This window comes from Psammomys obesus, unplaced genomic scaffold (genome assembly GCF_907164565.1).
Source record: "Psammomys obesus unplaced genomic scaffold, mPsaObe1.curated_primary_1811, whole genome shotgun sequence".
Classification (NCBI taxonomy): Eukaryota; Metazoa; Chordata; class Mammalia; order Rodentia; family Muridae; genus Psammomys; species Psammomys obesus.
The window spans coordinates 37,652,438-37,667,693 of NW_026596040.1; the positions used below are offsets into that span (position 1 = coordinate 37,652,438).

The 15,256-nt window shown below is 49.6% G+C and overlaps 1 protein-coding gene across 3 annotated transcripts in view; it reads left to right on the forward strand.

Annotated features, from left to right (window-relative positions):
- Positions 1–15,256, forward strand: part of Loxhd1 (lipoxygenase homology PLAT domains 1) — a 150,660-nt gene that overhangs the window by 93,766 nt on the left and 41,638 nt on the right. For all 3 annotated transcript variants that reach the window (XM_055622789.1, XM_055622790.1, XM_055622791.1), the window contains 6 exons: positions 1,421–1,602; positions 4,625–4,741; positions 5,604–5,766; positions 9,671–9,825; positions 13,149–13,358; positions 13,494–13,629. In XM_055622789.1, the coding sequence (XP_055478764.1) occupies positions 1,421–1,602; positions 4,625–4,741; positions 5,604–5,766; positions 9,671–9,825; positions 13,149–13,358; positions 13,494–13,629 (963 nt within the window). The remainder of the gene's footprint in view (positions 1–1,420; positions 1,603–4,624; positions 4,742–5,603; positions 5,767–9,670; positions 9,826–13,148; positions 13,359–13,493; positions 13,630–15,256) is intronic.

A 15,256-nucleotide genomic window follows, 5' to 3' on the forward strand; every position in this document is an offset into this window, starting at 1 on the left:
CTTCCTTCCTTCCTTCCTTCCTTCCTTCCTTCCTTCCTTCCTTCCTTCCTTCTTTCCTTCCTTCCTTTGTTCCTTCCTTCTGTTCTTTCTGCCTTCCTTCCTCCTCCCTTCCTCCCTTCCTCCCTCCCTCCCATTCTTCCCTCCTTCTGTTCTTTGGTAATGTATGTGATATAGCATGTATAACGTGTGTCGCTGCATGCTGAGGTCAGACCTCAGTGTTATATGTCTCCTCCATTGCTTTGCACCTCTTATTTTTCAAGACTGAAGCTGCAGCTCCCATCAGTTTGGCTAGGCTAGTTAACTGGTAAACTTTAGGGGTCCGCTCATCTCTGTCCTAGCCCTAGGTGCTGGTGAGAGAGGTGTGTGACTTCACAGCGCCTAGCTTTTTATGTGGGTTCCGGGGATCTGAATTCAGGTCCTCCTGCTTGCATGACAGACACATTACCCACGGAGCCCTCTTCCCAGCCTGTATTCATTCTCTCTCTCTCTCCAGCAATCCATAATGAGCACATTCATTCATGTATGCATGTGACAAGCAAACACGTCACAAAAATGACCTCACTCGGTATGGTAGGCAACAGTAACTTTTGTTCAGAACACTGCTAACTGCTCACTTACATTCATCACCTGCTAATGAATCTGACCCTGGACTTGACACTGCTATTTTAGATTAATAACTTCAAACCATAGTGTGAGGTGTGAATTAGGTCCACCCCATAGACAATCTGAAGAGGGGCTTAGGAATATCTGCTTATCAATCTGTCCAAGAGCTCCTGAAGAGAAGATCCCCAGCCCACACAGAAACAGAGGGTCACGTGTCATGGAGCAGCCGTACTCAGAAGTTGCTGCTCTAATGTACCAACTCTCCTTTAAAGACTGATAGTCCTGTGGCTATGGGAAAACCCCAGAGAATCCCTTTCCTCCTCCTGGCCACTCCCCTATAAGAAGCATCTACAAAGCCAGGGAAGCTGAACGAGAGGCCAGGTGTGAGATGGATTGTTCAAGGGAGCAAATGAGAGGCTGAGAGCCAAGAACAAAATGAGGAGAGAATGGCATCCTATCATGGCAGCCTGGGTGACCTTACCAACAGTTTGCCTCTGAAATATAAAGCTCCGGGTTACAAATGACTGCTAAGCCTCCTGTTGAGGCACTTTAATGGAAACCAAAGCTCCTGAATAACTTGTCCAGGACACACTAGTCATCAAGCTAGGTTCCAGATTCAGGCTTGAGATTTCCAAAATCCATAACCTCCATCTTCAGCCAGCCTGCAGTTGTAAATCCATGGTCTGAAGGATCAGGGGCTGTCTCTGGATAGTAGGCATGAAAAGTTGATGCTATAAAGGACTTGACCTCACCTATGGTTTCTTCTGTTTTTTTTTTCCCTGCCACCCCTGACCTTGCCTTTTGCTGCCCCTCTCAGTTGTCCCTTATGAGATCACCCTCTACACTAGTGATGTCTTTGCTGCTGGGACCGATGCCAACATCTTTGTAGTCATCTATGGCTGTGATGCTGTGTGCACCCGGCAGAAGTTCCTGTGCACCAACAAGAGGGAGCAGAAGCTGTTCTTCGAGAGGAAGTCCGCCTCTCGCTTCATTGTGGAGGTACCTGACTCCGTGCACTGCCACAGATGGGTGGGGTTGGAGTAGCACTTCATCGAGATTGACCACAGCCAATAGGACATGAGCAGCTTGCCTAGCCTCTCTGAGCCTCCCTGTGTCCAGCCAGACAGGAGGGTGATAAAGTTAGCTGGAGCTTTCTAGGACAAGCGCCATGATTAAAGATGACAAGTGACCAGAACCCGGGAAACAGAAGCCATACCAACAGGACATCTTCCTGCTTCTCCCATGCATCATGGCTTCCAGGAAGGCAGGAGCTGGGGTGCTAGATGGTGCAAATCTCTCCCAGGAGATTGTGCAGGGCTGTGTCACCTGCTTGGCTTTTAAGCTGTAGCCATTTGAACACAGAACTGTTGTGTTTCACAGCTCCTATCAGGTCTGGGTAAGGGATTCTGCCATCTGATGTTTGCTGGGAGATGTGGGTTCCAGCACCTTGGAATTCCCACTTGCCTCTATGCAGAGCAACTAACTCATTATGCTTGCAGAGCAACTCATCATGTTTGTCCTGTCCTCTCCAGTGAGCTAGCATGGGCAGGAGACACAACAGAAGACTCTGCCTGCCAGGAGCTTGTGGGCTAGCTGGAGAGCCTAGTCCTCCACACGAGATGGAAAACCTGGGATTGACACCATCACTTGTCCTATGGGATTTATCTATGTTCACTTAGTGGACTCTTGTAACAATTCTGTGCTGTACTGGCCCTGGAGGGGCCTGCGGCACAGCGAAGGCAGTGGCTTTTCCCAAACCACACAGCTAGCATGCAGGGGAGCCAGAATGAAACCCGGGTAACTGACTTTGGCATGTGTATTCTTCTACCCTGTGGTAGACGCCCAAGTGGACTGAGATTGCCATTAGTGTTCAGAGAGGAAAGGGTCTTGGAGGAGATGGCTTAAAGCCAGGCATGTGGGTAAGCATTCTCAGGACAAGGAGGAGAGGCATTTTGCACTCAACAGCCCATGAGTAGAACAGGGACAGCAAGGGGCCAAGGAGGAGAGGCATTTTACCCAAGAGCCCATGGGTGGAACAGGGACAGTATGGAGCTTGAGGGGCCAGGAGGAGTGTGGTGGGACTTAGGAAGAGGGTAGGGATGAAGCCAGGTTTGAAGAGGAGCCAGGAGCTTTGGGAGCCTCAACTCACTGGGTAATGGGGAGTGGTGGTGCCATGCCCTTGTATTCTGGTGGGAAACAATGTCCAGCTTGTTCTTTTCATCCAGCTGCTGCCCCAAGAATCTCACTTTCTTTCCCACCCTCTCTGGGAGCAGTCAGCTTTGGTGGGAGGTCTCTCGTGGAAAAATCAAGGCAGATTCATTCATCTACACAGACTAACATCTCTCCACCCACAGTGATGTTGTGGGTGGATCATGTGACGTCATCAATGCCCGGGTTACATCTCTGCAGGGCTTTCATCAGTGAGGTCCCCCATTAGTAGGCAGCCATAATTTGCCAGTTCATTTGCTGTTGGTGTTCCTTTCTCAATGTTTGGCTCTTAGGGGAACAAGGGCACTTGAGCAAATGAAAAGGCTTTGTTTCCTAGCTTCTCTTTTCTGCCTACATCTTCCACCTCTCTACTCTTCCCCAATGGATTCTCTGTCCGTCACTCAGTCCACAGCTCACCTTCCTGTCCTGAGTCTGAATCAGCCATTAGCAAACTGTTCCCCATCTCTGTAGTCCACCCTAAAGGCTTGGCTGGGGAGAAGAACACTGACCAGTTAGGATTCCTGAGCTCTTCTGAAATGCCAGCCCTGTTCTAAGTCATGACACCCTCATGACAATACCTAGAGGGTGGTGCTATAACAATCCCATATCACACATAAGCACCCAGAACAAGAAACGTTTGAACCTTGCGAAGATGGCATTATGCAGTGAGCTAGGGAGTTCAGCTCCAGAGCCTTCTTGGGCAATGCCTTCACCCCTCCTAAGGAAGAAGACTAGGGCCTTTTCTGATGCCCATGACTTCTGAGCCTATCTATGAGGTCCATCACCCCTGACTACCAGTCCTCTGAAGGCCTCTTTGCTGTCCATGGTACCACAGCCAAGATGGTCCCCTGATACAAGCAATTAAATTTTCATAAGTCCCATTGAAGCCACATGCCCCAAACCTCAAAGCCTATGGGACAGGGAAGGAAAAAGAAGACCCCGGGTAGAAGAAAAGCCAGGGACCTTCATTTCCCGGCCACTTTGGTCAGCAAGGTTGTCATCTGAGATGCTGTGGACCTCAGCCTTCACTTGGGGCAACAGTACTTCTCTGACAGATAAATAAGATCCATTTAAAATTTCTACAGGCCTTACATTACCAGGAAGCACCAATCTTTGTTTCGTTACTGAGCTCTCTGGGCCTGCAAGGCCTCTAAGGACCACTGTGGCCATGGATTCTGTTCTCTGATTCAGAGCAGGTGTCAGGTGGTAAAGCATCTTGGGGGAAGCAGCAATTTCATGGAAGCTGTGACATCCTTGTCTGTCTATAGGACAGCATGGTGCTTGATCAGGTGACAAAAAAGAACCATGCTGTGGTCTTTGACCTAGGCATGATCTCAGTGGGCTGCCCCAGCCACGGTCCCAGCTTTGGGTGACTCAGACACCATTTTCTGTAAGTTTGAGGAAGTAGAATTTGTAGAAGTAGAGAAAAAGAACTACCAAAGTGGAGGGGCTCTTAAGAATTAGAAGATTTGGACACGGTCTGCCTAGAGAGACAGGAGCACGGGCTGTACCTGATCTCCTCTTCTGAGACCCAATTCAGTTCTTAGAGGACATACTACTACGGCTCCCATGGCCTCAGGAAGTAGAGTCAGACATCCCTGAAAGACCGAGTGCCCAGATTATGGCCAACTATGTCCTGACTGAGGGAATGTAGCATTAGCATGTGCAGAGCAGGGGCTCGGCCTGCCTGCTCAGTAGAGACACGTGGAGAGCAAATAAGGTCCAGAGGGATCTGAACATGGCTGCCCCAAGGATGTGCAACGCAACCGAAGCCTTTGCGCTAACACGCAGTGCCTTCTTTCCCTTTCTGAAGTTAGAAGACGTGGGCGAAATCATTGAAAAAATTCGGATTGGTCATGATAACACAGGCGTAAACCCCGGGTGGCACTGCTCCCACGTGGACATCCGCAGGCTCCTCCCCGATAAAGACGTAAGTCTGAGAGGGGTCTGTCCCGCTGCCTCGTCTTCTTCTTCCTCTTCCGGAATTAGGTCACCGCATACTGGCTTGCTGGCTGCTCCAGCCTCTGGGGCATGTTAACCAGCTCGGGTCCAAGGGGGGTCCAAGGCAGAATCTTCAAGAGATCAAGGAAAAGAGTCTGGCCAGTGGCTCTCAACCTGTGAGGCGCAACTCCTTTGAGGTTAAACGACTGTTTCATAAGGGTCACACATCAGATATCCTACAAATCAGATATTTACATTGTGATTCATAACAGTAACAAATTACCGTTGTGAAGTAGCAACAAAAATAATTTTATGTTGGATGTCACCACAACGTGAAGTACTGTGTTAAAGGGTTATTGCAGCATTAGGAAGGTTGAGAAGCACTGACCTTGGCAATCTAGTCCCGTCTATGTCTCTGCCCCAAGCTCCAAAGCACCAGCACCAGTGAGTGATCAGCGTGTCCTTGCTTCTACTCAGGGTCAGCTCCAGAGGGAAATCTAACCTGAACAACTTGGAAAACACTAGGAAAATGTAAACTTCCACAGTTAGGAGACGGCGAGCTGCTGGTGACAAGATGGGGTCACTCATTGACCCCATGCATCTGGGAGAGGGGTCAGATATTGATTTTTAAGTGACCCAACAGGTACAGGCTTCAAAAGCTAACTCCTCCTGCTGTGGTTGTGCGAATCTCTAAGGCTAGGTCTCCTCTGATTGGGCCAGGAAGGTTCCCCGTGTCTTCTTACTATGAGGAGACACCTTACTTGTCTTTGGCTCCTGTGAGCTTGATGATGCTGGCGAATCTCTGGAGTTGGTGGTCTCTCCTCACAGACTGGTTTTCCTCCTCGCCCCAGGGTACAGAGACCCTGACTTTCCCGTGTGATCGATGGCTGGCCACCTCTGAGGATGACAAGAAGACCATCCGAGAACTGGTGCCTTATGACATCTTCACTGAGAAGTACATGAAAGACGGGTCCTTAAGACAAGTCTACAAGGAAGTGGAGGAGCCTCTGGACAGTAAGTGTGGGGGGGTGGCCCTTGTCACACAGGAAGCTCCAGGACCACAGCCCTGCTGGTAAAGCATCTGCCCCTGCCAGGTTGAGCCTACTCACACAGGAGGATGGTCTATGCTGTGACTGGGAAACTCACAGAGGTCACAGAGCCACATTCACACAGCTGGTAGATGGCAAGCCGGTCTTCAGAGTCTGGCCTGTTTCGCTCAAGTGTGTGTTCCGATAACACCCACTACCTGCATTCCCCTGTTCCTAGCTTTCTGTTGCTCAGCTCATTGGGCTACTAGTTGATGTAGTGTGGCCCTTTCTGCTGTTGCTGGACAGTCTATGCCAGAGTGCAGCTCAGTGGGAGAGTAAATGCCCAACACGTGAGCACCTGGTTTGAAACCCTGTACTGTAAAAGATTTGTTTCTTAAGAAAAACAGAACAGAATAAACAACAACAACCAAACAAGGTAGAAATCTCCTGGCAAGAAATCTCAGGAGATTAGGTCCAGGCTCTAGGTTTGTCCAAGGTTGTGGGGTTTTGTTTTCTGCATGAGCCAGTCACTGTCACCCATGGATGTTATTTCTTGTCAGAACTTGAATCATCCCGACCACGCACTCCCTGTGCTTCTTCCTCCCTTTGGTCTCAGTGACATCACCATTTTCTGGTTATCCTCCTACCTCCCTCAATAGTCTGCTTAGTGTAGGTCCTTTCTGGTGCCTACTGGCATACAAGGCTCATCCCCCAGCCTTCTCTAACTACACTGTGTGCCCATGCCTGTACATGCACACACACGTGTCCTTCCTTTACCACACAGGTAGCACTGACCAGCCACTCAGCTCTGAGTAAGCTTTAGCTGTCCGAGAGTCAATGTCGCCTGTAGGAGTTTCCACCACTGATGCTACACAAAGGGTGCCCATGGTCCTCCCCAACATGGTAGTCTAAAGAGACCATAGAAGCTCCAAGAACCGGAAACCCAACCCAAATTTATAGTGTTATGGTTTGGGGAAAACTGGAGTAAAACCCAGGATTCCATTAAAACTCAAGATTCTCTTAGGAAGCCAGTGGGGGCAAAAAGCAAGAGCTTTCTGCTATGAGAGTTAGAAGACAAGAGGCAAATGTGTTTTCCTTTTTATGTAAAGCAGTGACAGCCCCTGCTTTCCTTTAATCTAAACCATCTTGCTCAAGAGTGCCTCTCTCTCCATCCACATCCTTTTCTCCAAATTGTCTTTACTATTCAGTCAGGGAGATTCTTTTTTTTTTCTATTTGGACCACAGATGGACAAGCCGGGCTGCTGTTCCCAGCATCACTCTTGGGATGTTCTTTCTAAACAGCACTTCACAGAACCTTCTCTGAGGTTTCTAAGGAAACACCTCTTCCCTGACAAGCTGTGTGGCCTGGGTGGGATGGGAGAGAGGAGGATCCAGAAATAGCTGGATCCTGTATCCCCATGTTGCTCAGCATCCAGAAGCTGAATTAGTTTTCTCAATTCCCAAAGGACCAGAGAAAGCAGCAGGAGGTGGAGTGGGGGTGTTAGAAGATCATTCATCCAGTCTGGGACAAGGGCGCCTAGAAAAGGAATTTCTAACAGCTCCACCCACCTGTGATAATTTCGCCTGCAGAACTGAGCTTGAATGCAGCCAGAAGCGGAGGGGTGTGGCAGGGAGAGGACAGTCATCAAATGTTGTGTCTAAGCTCTGACAGGATTCCTAATGTTACCTTGTGTTGGTGTTGGCCCGGCAGACTTGGGTACTTATTGCTGACTCTTTTAAGCTACAAAAAGACAATTTCATCATCAGTTCCTGAGGCCTGTGACAAGCTGGCTGCTTCTGTGCTAAGCTGAGCAGGGTAGAGCTGGAGCAAATGGGACTGGTCCCCGACTCTTGACTGTATCAGCAACGAGGGAGAATGAGGGAGCATGAGCTATGAAGAGGGGGAAGGTAAGGGTAGGTTTGGAGATGGTGTAGGATACAGGAGGGATCAAGTGCACATAGATGTTTGTGACGCTGGGGTCCTGTCTTGGGGAGGCAGTTACTAGGTGACAGGAATTGGAAGTTTGAAGCCCAGGAACCTGGGTTGAAGATGTAGACTCAGGAGGCCAAGGAAGACAAAGCCAGGTGGAAGTTTCAGTTCCTTCGTAAACTCAGTTATGTTATATAGATATGTTTTTGTTTGAATCCCAAGTGTGGGGTTTTAGTTGGGGTTTTCATTTTTCCATAGCTGATAATTGTCTCATGTAGAGTGTGGCCTTTGCCAGCTGGTAACAGCCTGCTCCGTGTGGCACAAAGAGAGGTGTAGTCTGGGACTCTGAAGGATATAAATATGAAAGCCCAGAGAGGGGAAGGGGGCATGAGGTGTTGGTGGGGGGTGTGCCAGTTGGAGTGACCAGAGATGGAAGGTGTGGTGGACGGAGAGAAACGTTTCAATGCAGGGGTTCTGGGGGAGACTGCCTGCTGCATCTGCTGGTGGTGGAGATTGGTAGCCCCGGGGACCACATGACCCTAAACAGCCAGGAGAAGTAAAGTGGTCTGTACCCCTTCTCCTCCCTCACCTTCTCTGTCCTACCTAGGGTTGGGGGTTGGAAGGGAGAGGCTTTAGGAACTTCAAATAGAGTTTAAAAACGAGCAGTACAGCCAGGTTGTACAAAATGAGAGCAGAAGGGTGAAGATGGAGCTAAATAATTTAGTGGCCGTGGGCTGTGTGGAAGGTGAGGAACCCAAGAAAGCCAGAAGGAAGCACGATGCTGTGGAATACAGGGGAAAAACAACACATCAGGAACCATACAGGGCATGGACGTGTCCCTAACTGTGCTGCCCACAGCACGTTGATTCGCTGCACTGAGATGACTGTGGGCCCATTTACAGGGGTCAGAAAGAAAGTTCATCTTGGTCAATGTGTGAAAGAGAACCATTTTCTAATGTCTTGTAAGTCCCCAGGATTCACAGGAATGGCCCTCAGTCCAGGGTAGGAATCACCCCACCCTAGCTACCTGCCGTGCAGTACCAGTGCACTCTGGGTCCATGCTGACAGTCTACCATTTCTCTGGGTGACCAAAAGCAGTACTGCAGGAAACCTCCCAGTTTCTAAGCACTACTCTAAAAAGATTCCTTTCCATCCTGTTCCCTTGGATTTCCCAGAGCAAAGGCATGTAGAGAGAGAACGCAGTCTTCCCAGCCTCTCTAGAAGCACGTGGGGGACTTTCTAATCCATGGGGCTGGAGGCTGGGGAAGCAGCTGTCTTATTCTTCCTTGCTGAGCCACATCACCAGAACAAAGCCAAGACCCCACACTCAGTTCCATTCTCCTCAAGATCTTTGTATACCAGTCACCTGGATACTGAGCCCTTTGCCAGGCACTGTGGGGACAGGAGAGGGCATCAGTCACTGTGGTTTGGGGAGAAAGAGTTTGTCTGGGGCAAGGTGAGTGGTACTAGTGGGTGGGCTGAAGAATAAATCAAAATAAGAATGATGGTGATTTTTTAAAAACCACTACACACACACACACACACACACACACACACACACACACACACCTACAATCCGGTTAGAAGGAACTGGTGTAGTTAGGTGACGAGGCCTTGTCACAACATGAAGACTCAATGGCCATAGTGAAGACATACCTAAGGCAGTCTCCTTGGACTAGCTTGACTGGGTGAAGGAATGGACTGGGAGGGCACTCCCAACACCCCCATCTTTCAATTTTCTGAGAATCCACACCTGACATGTGACCTCTGACTGAAGACCCCGCACAGTGTGCCACTGACCACACATAGCCAAGGAGTGAAAGGAAAATGCTGCTGATTCAGGGCCTGGAAGAGACCTTTGTATACCGACCAACCCTGCTCCCGAGAGCTAACGTGCTTCCACCTTTCTCTTCCATCTGTCTGTCCGTTTGTCTGTCTGTCTGCCCAACTTGATGGGTAGTTGTGCTGTACTCGGTGCAGATCTTCACTGGGAACGTTCCTGGGGCAGGGACAGATGCCAAGGTCTACATTACCATCTACGGAGACCTCGGGGACACGGGGGAGAGGTACCTCGGCAAGTCAGAGAACCGCACCAACAAGTTTGAGAGAGGAACGGTAGGAGGGACACGCTGGGTTCGTTTCACCTGTCTCCTCTCTGGCTCCAGCCATCTGAGTGCCAGGTCTCCTGGCCCTGAGGCTATCTTTGGATTCTGTGGGGTGCCATGATCCTCCTTTGGGCTTTTGATACTGTTTTTACCCTGCAAGCACAGATTGCCCCCGTTTCTGGCCAGTGCATTTCTCCACGTTTTGTATACGGGGTGGGGTTGAGTGGAAGTGTGGACCTGAGCTCTAGATTGTTCTCTGTGTGGCAGTGGCCTCTTCAGGAAGCCAGCTCACTGTGGAGGGTCCACGCATGTGGAGGTGGAGGCTGTATTGTGGCTGGGACTGGCCTGACAGAGACTTGATTAGTGGCCTGGAAGCCTGGCTCTGCCTTCACCACCTTGTCTGATTCAACTTTGCTGACCTTAGTTTCCTTGTCTCAAGGATGAGAAAGTAAAGAGAAGTTGGCTCAGGTGTGTTGCACAGAGCTGGGGCCCTCAGGAACAATATAAATAAAACTAGGGAGCAGCAGGGCCCCCTTACCCACCCAGGTAGACTCTCCTTGACCTGACCAGTTTGTTGAGGGCAATAATGCTCTCTGTTAGGGTTCTGTGACTCTAAAGAGGCTTGAAAGACACATGGCCAGTCAGTGTCTGCAGCGCTTATAGCTCTGCTGTGCTATGATTTACAGGAAGGACGAAAGACCACTGAAACTTTCCCATCTGTGCAGCTCAGCTTCCCTCTCCAGGAGAATCTCCAAAGAGGAGAGTCATAGGTCTGGTCCAGCTTCTATCTTGCCAATGGCCATGCCTGTGCAGGCATCCATGCATGTCCCAAGAGCCCAGCTCTCAGCCAGACAGGCCTTTTGTATCGAACCATCTGCTGCTTTTGAGGAAGGAATTAGCAGCGGGACAGGGAGCAGGTGTCCTGTGAGTGGATCTGAAATGCCTGGTGACCCCATGTGCTATGCTCAAAGAAGGAGCCCTCACCTGGCTGCAGGTCCCTCAGAAGCCATGTCCCAGCACTCTCATTAACCAGCTAGATAAAGACCATCAATCAGCCTTTAACTTCACGTTCCTGCTTCTGAATTGGGAATAACAACAGGATTCCTAATTAGACCTCTGCACTGAGCAAGAAGAAAAGTACATCATACCGAGGAAGATAATTTACAAGTCATACACACACACACACACACACACACACACAGAGAGAGAGAGAGAGAGAGAGAGAGAGAGAACATGAGATGTAACTGTTTATTGCCTGAGTACCCTGCTCAGGAGAAGGGCCTATCTTGCTCTTTCGTTTTAGAAAAATAGAAAGCTGAAGAGGCCAAAGTGAATTCCTGTGATGTCCCTGGCTCTAGACCAAGTACATGTTTGATCAAGTACCCAGATGGGCTCAGATTTCCTTAATTAGACACCAGCTCTAAGACTAATTGGTTATGTAATTTTGGACAACTTACTTAATATCTCCGTGTCTCATAAAATAGTTTTGAGTGACTGTGAAAGCCAGCTGAATTAAACCATGAGATGCCCAACTGTGCCTAGTTGGCTAGCCAACATGGGTCTTGCTAAGGCTTGGGAGAGTTCCCTCCCCCCACCTGCCATGGATACCTACTGTTGGCATCTGGTAAAGACATTGGTATAATAGTAATGTGCCTCATGTGGCTGATAGACAGACTTTTGTTCATGCCAGAGCCTGGCAAACAATAGGTGCTCAACAAATACACACAGAGAATACATGAACAAAAATGTAAGCAATCTATTCTTTAAGTTCAGACTCACTTCCCTCCCTCTCCCTCTCCCTCTCCCTCTCTGTCTCCTCTTCCTCCCTCCATCTCTCTCTTTCTCTCTCTTCCTCCCTCCCTCCCTCTCTCTCTGCTCTAAGAACTCTGCCCCATCATGTTTTTTTTTGTTTGTTTCTTCTGATATTTTTTGTTTGTTTGTAGTTTTTGTTGTTTTGTTTTGTTGGAGTTTTTTGAGATAGGGTCTCACTCTATAGCCAGAGTTTACCCAGAACTTACCATGTGACCCCAGCTGACCTCGAACTCATGACAGTATTCCTGCCTCCACTTCCCAAGTGCTGGAATTACAGACATGGGCCACCATGCCCACCTCTTCTGGTTTTGTTGCCCCACAAGAAGAGTTGAAGCTGCATCTGGCCCAGTTACTAACCTGACTTCCTAAGTTCATTGTTGAGGATTTGAAAGCTGCCGCTCTCTAGCTGCTTGCTCTGGGAGCTGGTAGTCACTCTTGGTGCCCCCTCTCTTATCAGTACCCTCTGCCTGCCCACGTTCAATCAATTCCCTGGTCTGAGAGTCTCCTTACAAGTGCCCTCAGATCTGCTGGGATAGCTTCATCACCGCCAGCCCTTCCTCGTCTGCTTCTGTATTGAACCCAACCTCTCTCCCCTGCAGGTGCCACCAGCCCCTCTCCCCATGCTAACAGAGCAATATCTTATTTCTGGGGACACGCCAATCAGGGATGTCACCTAAATCTGCCATGGTTGTTTGCAGACTGTAGGACCCGCCCTGCACAGCCCCCAGCAGGCCACTGAGCCCAGTTTGAAGAGTATCCACACTTTCTGCTCTCAGCCTTTCCACGTTTTCTCTGTATTCACACCCATGTGCCACAGGAGCACCAGGCAGCGCTGCTGTGACGTAGGCTCTCCCTTTTACCTAAAAGCCACGACGCTGTCTAAATACTCCTCATCTGGCCCGTGCATTCAGTAGGATGCAGGGGCAATCTTTTACCATCAAGATAGTAGAGACAGGGGCTGGCATCTCTGGAGATGGGACCTCTGTAGCCACCCACTCCATAGAAAATGCTGTTCCACAATCTCTCTGCTGGTCCCAAAGGGGCAAGGCCCCAGATGGCCTCTGACCTCCCTCTGTGGCGCTGTCCCACTGCACATGTCCTAGTGAACATGTTAAACCCTCCGCTCACACGGAGACAACCACGAGGAGGGTGCACCCAATTTGACTCCAGTGGACTCAGTGGCTGCCGCTTCTTCTGGCTGACAGACCTCACTCCTCATTTGCACTAGCCTTCAAGTATTTCACACACTTCTTGAGATGCTTTCTTCCAGACACCCCCAGGCCCATCCCAAGAGAAATCCAGGCAAAGGCAGTTTTCCTCAAGGAGGGACCTACATGAATGGGCTGTATAATGGGGCCAGGGAGGAGGCGAGTTTGAGCTCGGACAGTAAACAATGATCTTTGGGATTCAGTTCTAGAGGGGAATCTCCAGCTGGGAATGTCTGCTCAACCCCGTAATTTAGGAGGATGGGGTGGGCTTAAAGTGAGATTCTCGCCAACTCCCCATACTTGGTCCCTCCAGGCTGACACCTTCATCATCGAGGCCGCTGACCTGGGTGTCATCTACAAGATCAAACTCCGCCATGACAACACCAAATGGTGTGCAGACTGGTATGTAGAGAAGGTGGAGATCTGGAATGACACCAACGAGGATGAGTTTCTATTCTTGTGTGGACGCTGGCTGTCCCTGAAGAAGGAGGATGGGCGGCTGGAGAGGCTCTTTTATGAGAAGGTACCTCATGGGGGGGGGGGTTGCTGGGACCTCCGTGCAGCCACAACCTGTTGTCATCTTTATTCTCCAAGAGACAATCCTTGGAGCAGAAGGTGCCAGCCGTGCAATGAGCCCAGGCTGTGCTTTTCCTTGCAGGAGTACACTGGAGATCGTAGTAGCAACTGCAGCAGCCCTGCTGACTTCTGGGAGATCGCCCTGAGTTCCAAGATGGCAGACGTGGACATCGCCACAGTAACAGGACCCATGGTTGACTATGTTCAGGATGGCCCGGGTAAGCAGAGCTCTTCGGGAGGTGAGCAGGCACAGGAAGGAGGCTTTAAGCTAGTCTTAGATGGGTGTTGCTCTACTGATACCGACCGAGTGGATGTAGAGCTTTGTACTTGGTGGTGTTTACACAGACAAGAGCCCTGTGAGGTGAGCAGGCAGAGAGAAGCCCCCTACAGAGGAAGCAGTGGAGAGAACTGTGGTGATGATCTCCTTAACCCATCAGAAAGCTCTTGTCTTGAGCTCTGTTCTCACCCAGACTCTCAGAACATGAGTTCCGGCCAGGGGATCTGGGACAACCCAACAGAAAGCAGGACCAACAGGAACCTGCCACCGAAGTGTGATGTGGTATGTTCCTGGGCCCAGGAACAAGAGGTCCCAAGCTGTTAGTTTGGGGACTTAAAATCCATTTCTGGTTCTGACAGTAAAACCAGCTTTGTATAAGTCAGTCTCTTGGCCTCTGTGTTTGTCTCCTCCATGAAGCAATGTCCTTGAAAAATTCATTTCATGGGCTGGAGAGATGGCTCAGAGGTTAAGAGCCCTGGCTGTTATTCCAAAGGTCCTGAGTTCAATTCCCAGCAACCACATGGTGGCTCATAACCATCTATGGAGAGACCTGGTACCCTCTTCTGGTGTGTAGGTATACATACAGGGAGACTATAGATAATAAATAAATACTTTCTTAAAAAAAGGAAAATTTCACTTCACCAATCATATTTTTGAGATAAGACAGTTCTATGTTTATTTCTTGACCATTTGAAAGTCCTACCTTCTTAGATTTAGGGGTGTGACCAGCACGATGTCACCCTCCAGGACAGCATGGGGTAGATCTATAGGGTCAGAGAGACTGACATGCTCTCCACATGCCACCTTCTCCTTGTGTGAAACATGACAGGATCCACAAAATGGCTACCCTTAACAAAGCTCAGCGGTCACCTGTGGGAGAGCCAAGCAAGGTGCTGGTACAGCGTGCCAGCTGGGAGAGGCCCGTCTGGTTAACTTTCAGAGAGATACAGATGGCACAACCTAAGCCCCCCACAGCGGGGCAGTGACTCCTGTCAACTGGGATGACAGGCCAGGAGAAGGCTTCCTAACTGCCGATGACAGGGATCTGGAGATCCATGGCTTAAACAACTCCAGCATTTCTCTAGTGCAATAAAAGGAAAGCCATCTAAAGCTAACCCAACAGCTCCAGGATGCCCCTGAGAGCACTGATAATACAACCTGCTCATTCTGAAACCTTATCAAAGGCTCCTACCCTAAAGGCTACCCAAGATAACCTTCCCCAATGAGGGCTGAGGCACCAGCCTTCACATCCACATCCCAAGCAGAATAGGGCACTCCTTCCGGGAGAGTCAGACCCTTTAAACAGTTACCCTAGAATCCCACCCAGCAATCACTGGCTTACCTATCAGAACCACCCCTAGTGGAAGGAAAATTAATTCCGACTGAGTATCTAGAATCTGAACTGTGTGACCTGAATGAGTTTTTCTGCTGACCAAACCAATGTGTTTTGGTTTGGAAATGGATGCCTTTCGAACTTTCCTCAGCCGTGTTATTGCTACAGTACTCTTTGATTTGCATTCTGTGAGACCTTCCTTCTCAGCAGTGGTGACTGTTTCAGGCATGTAACC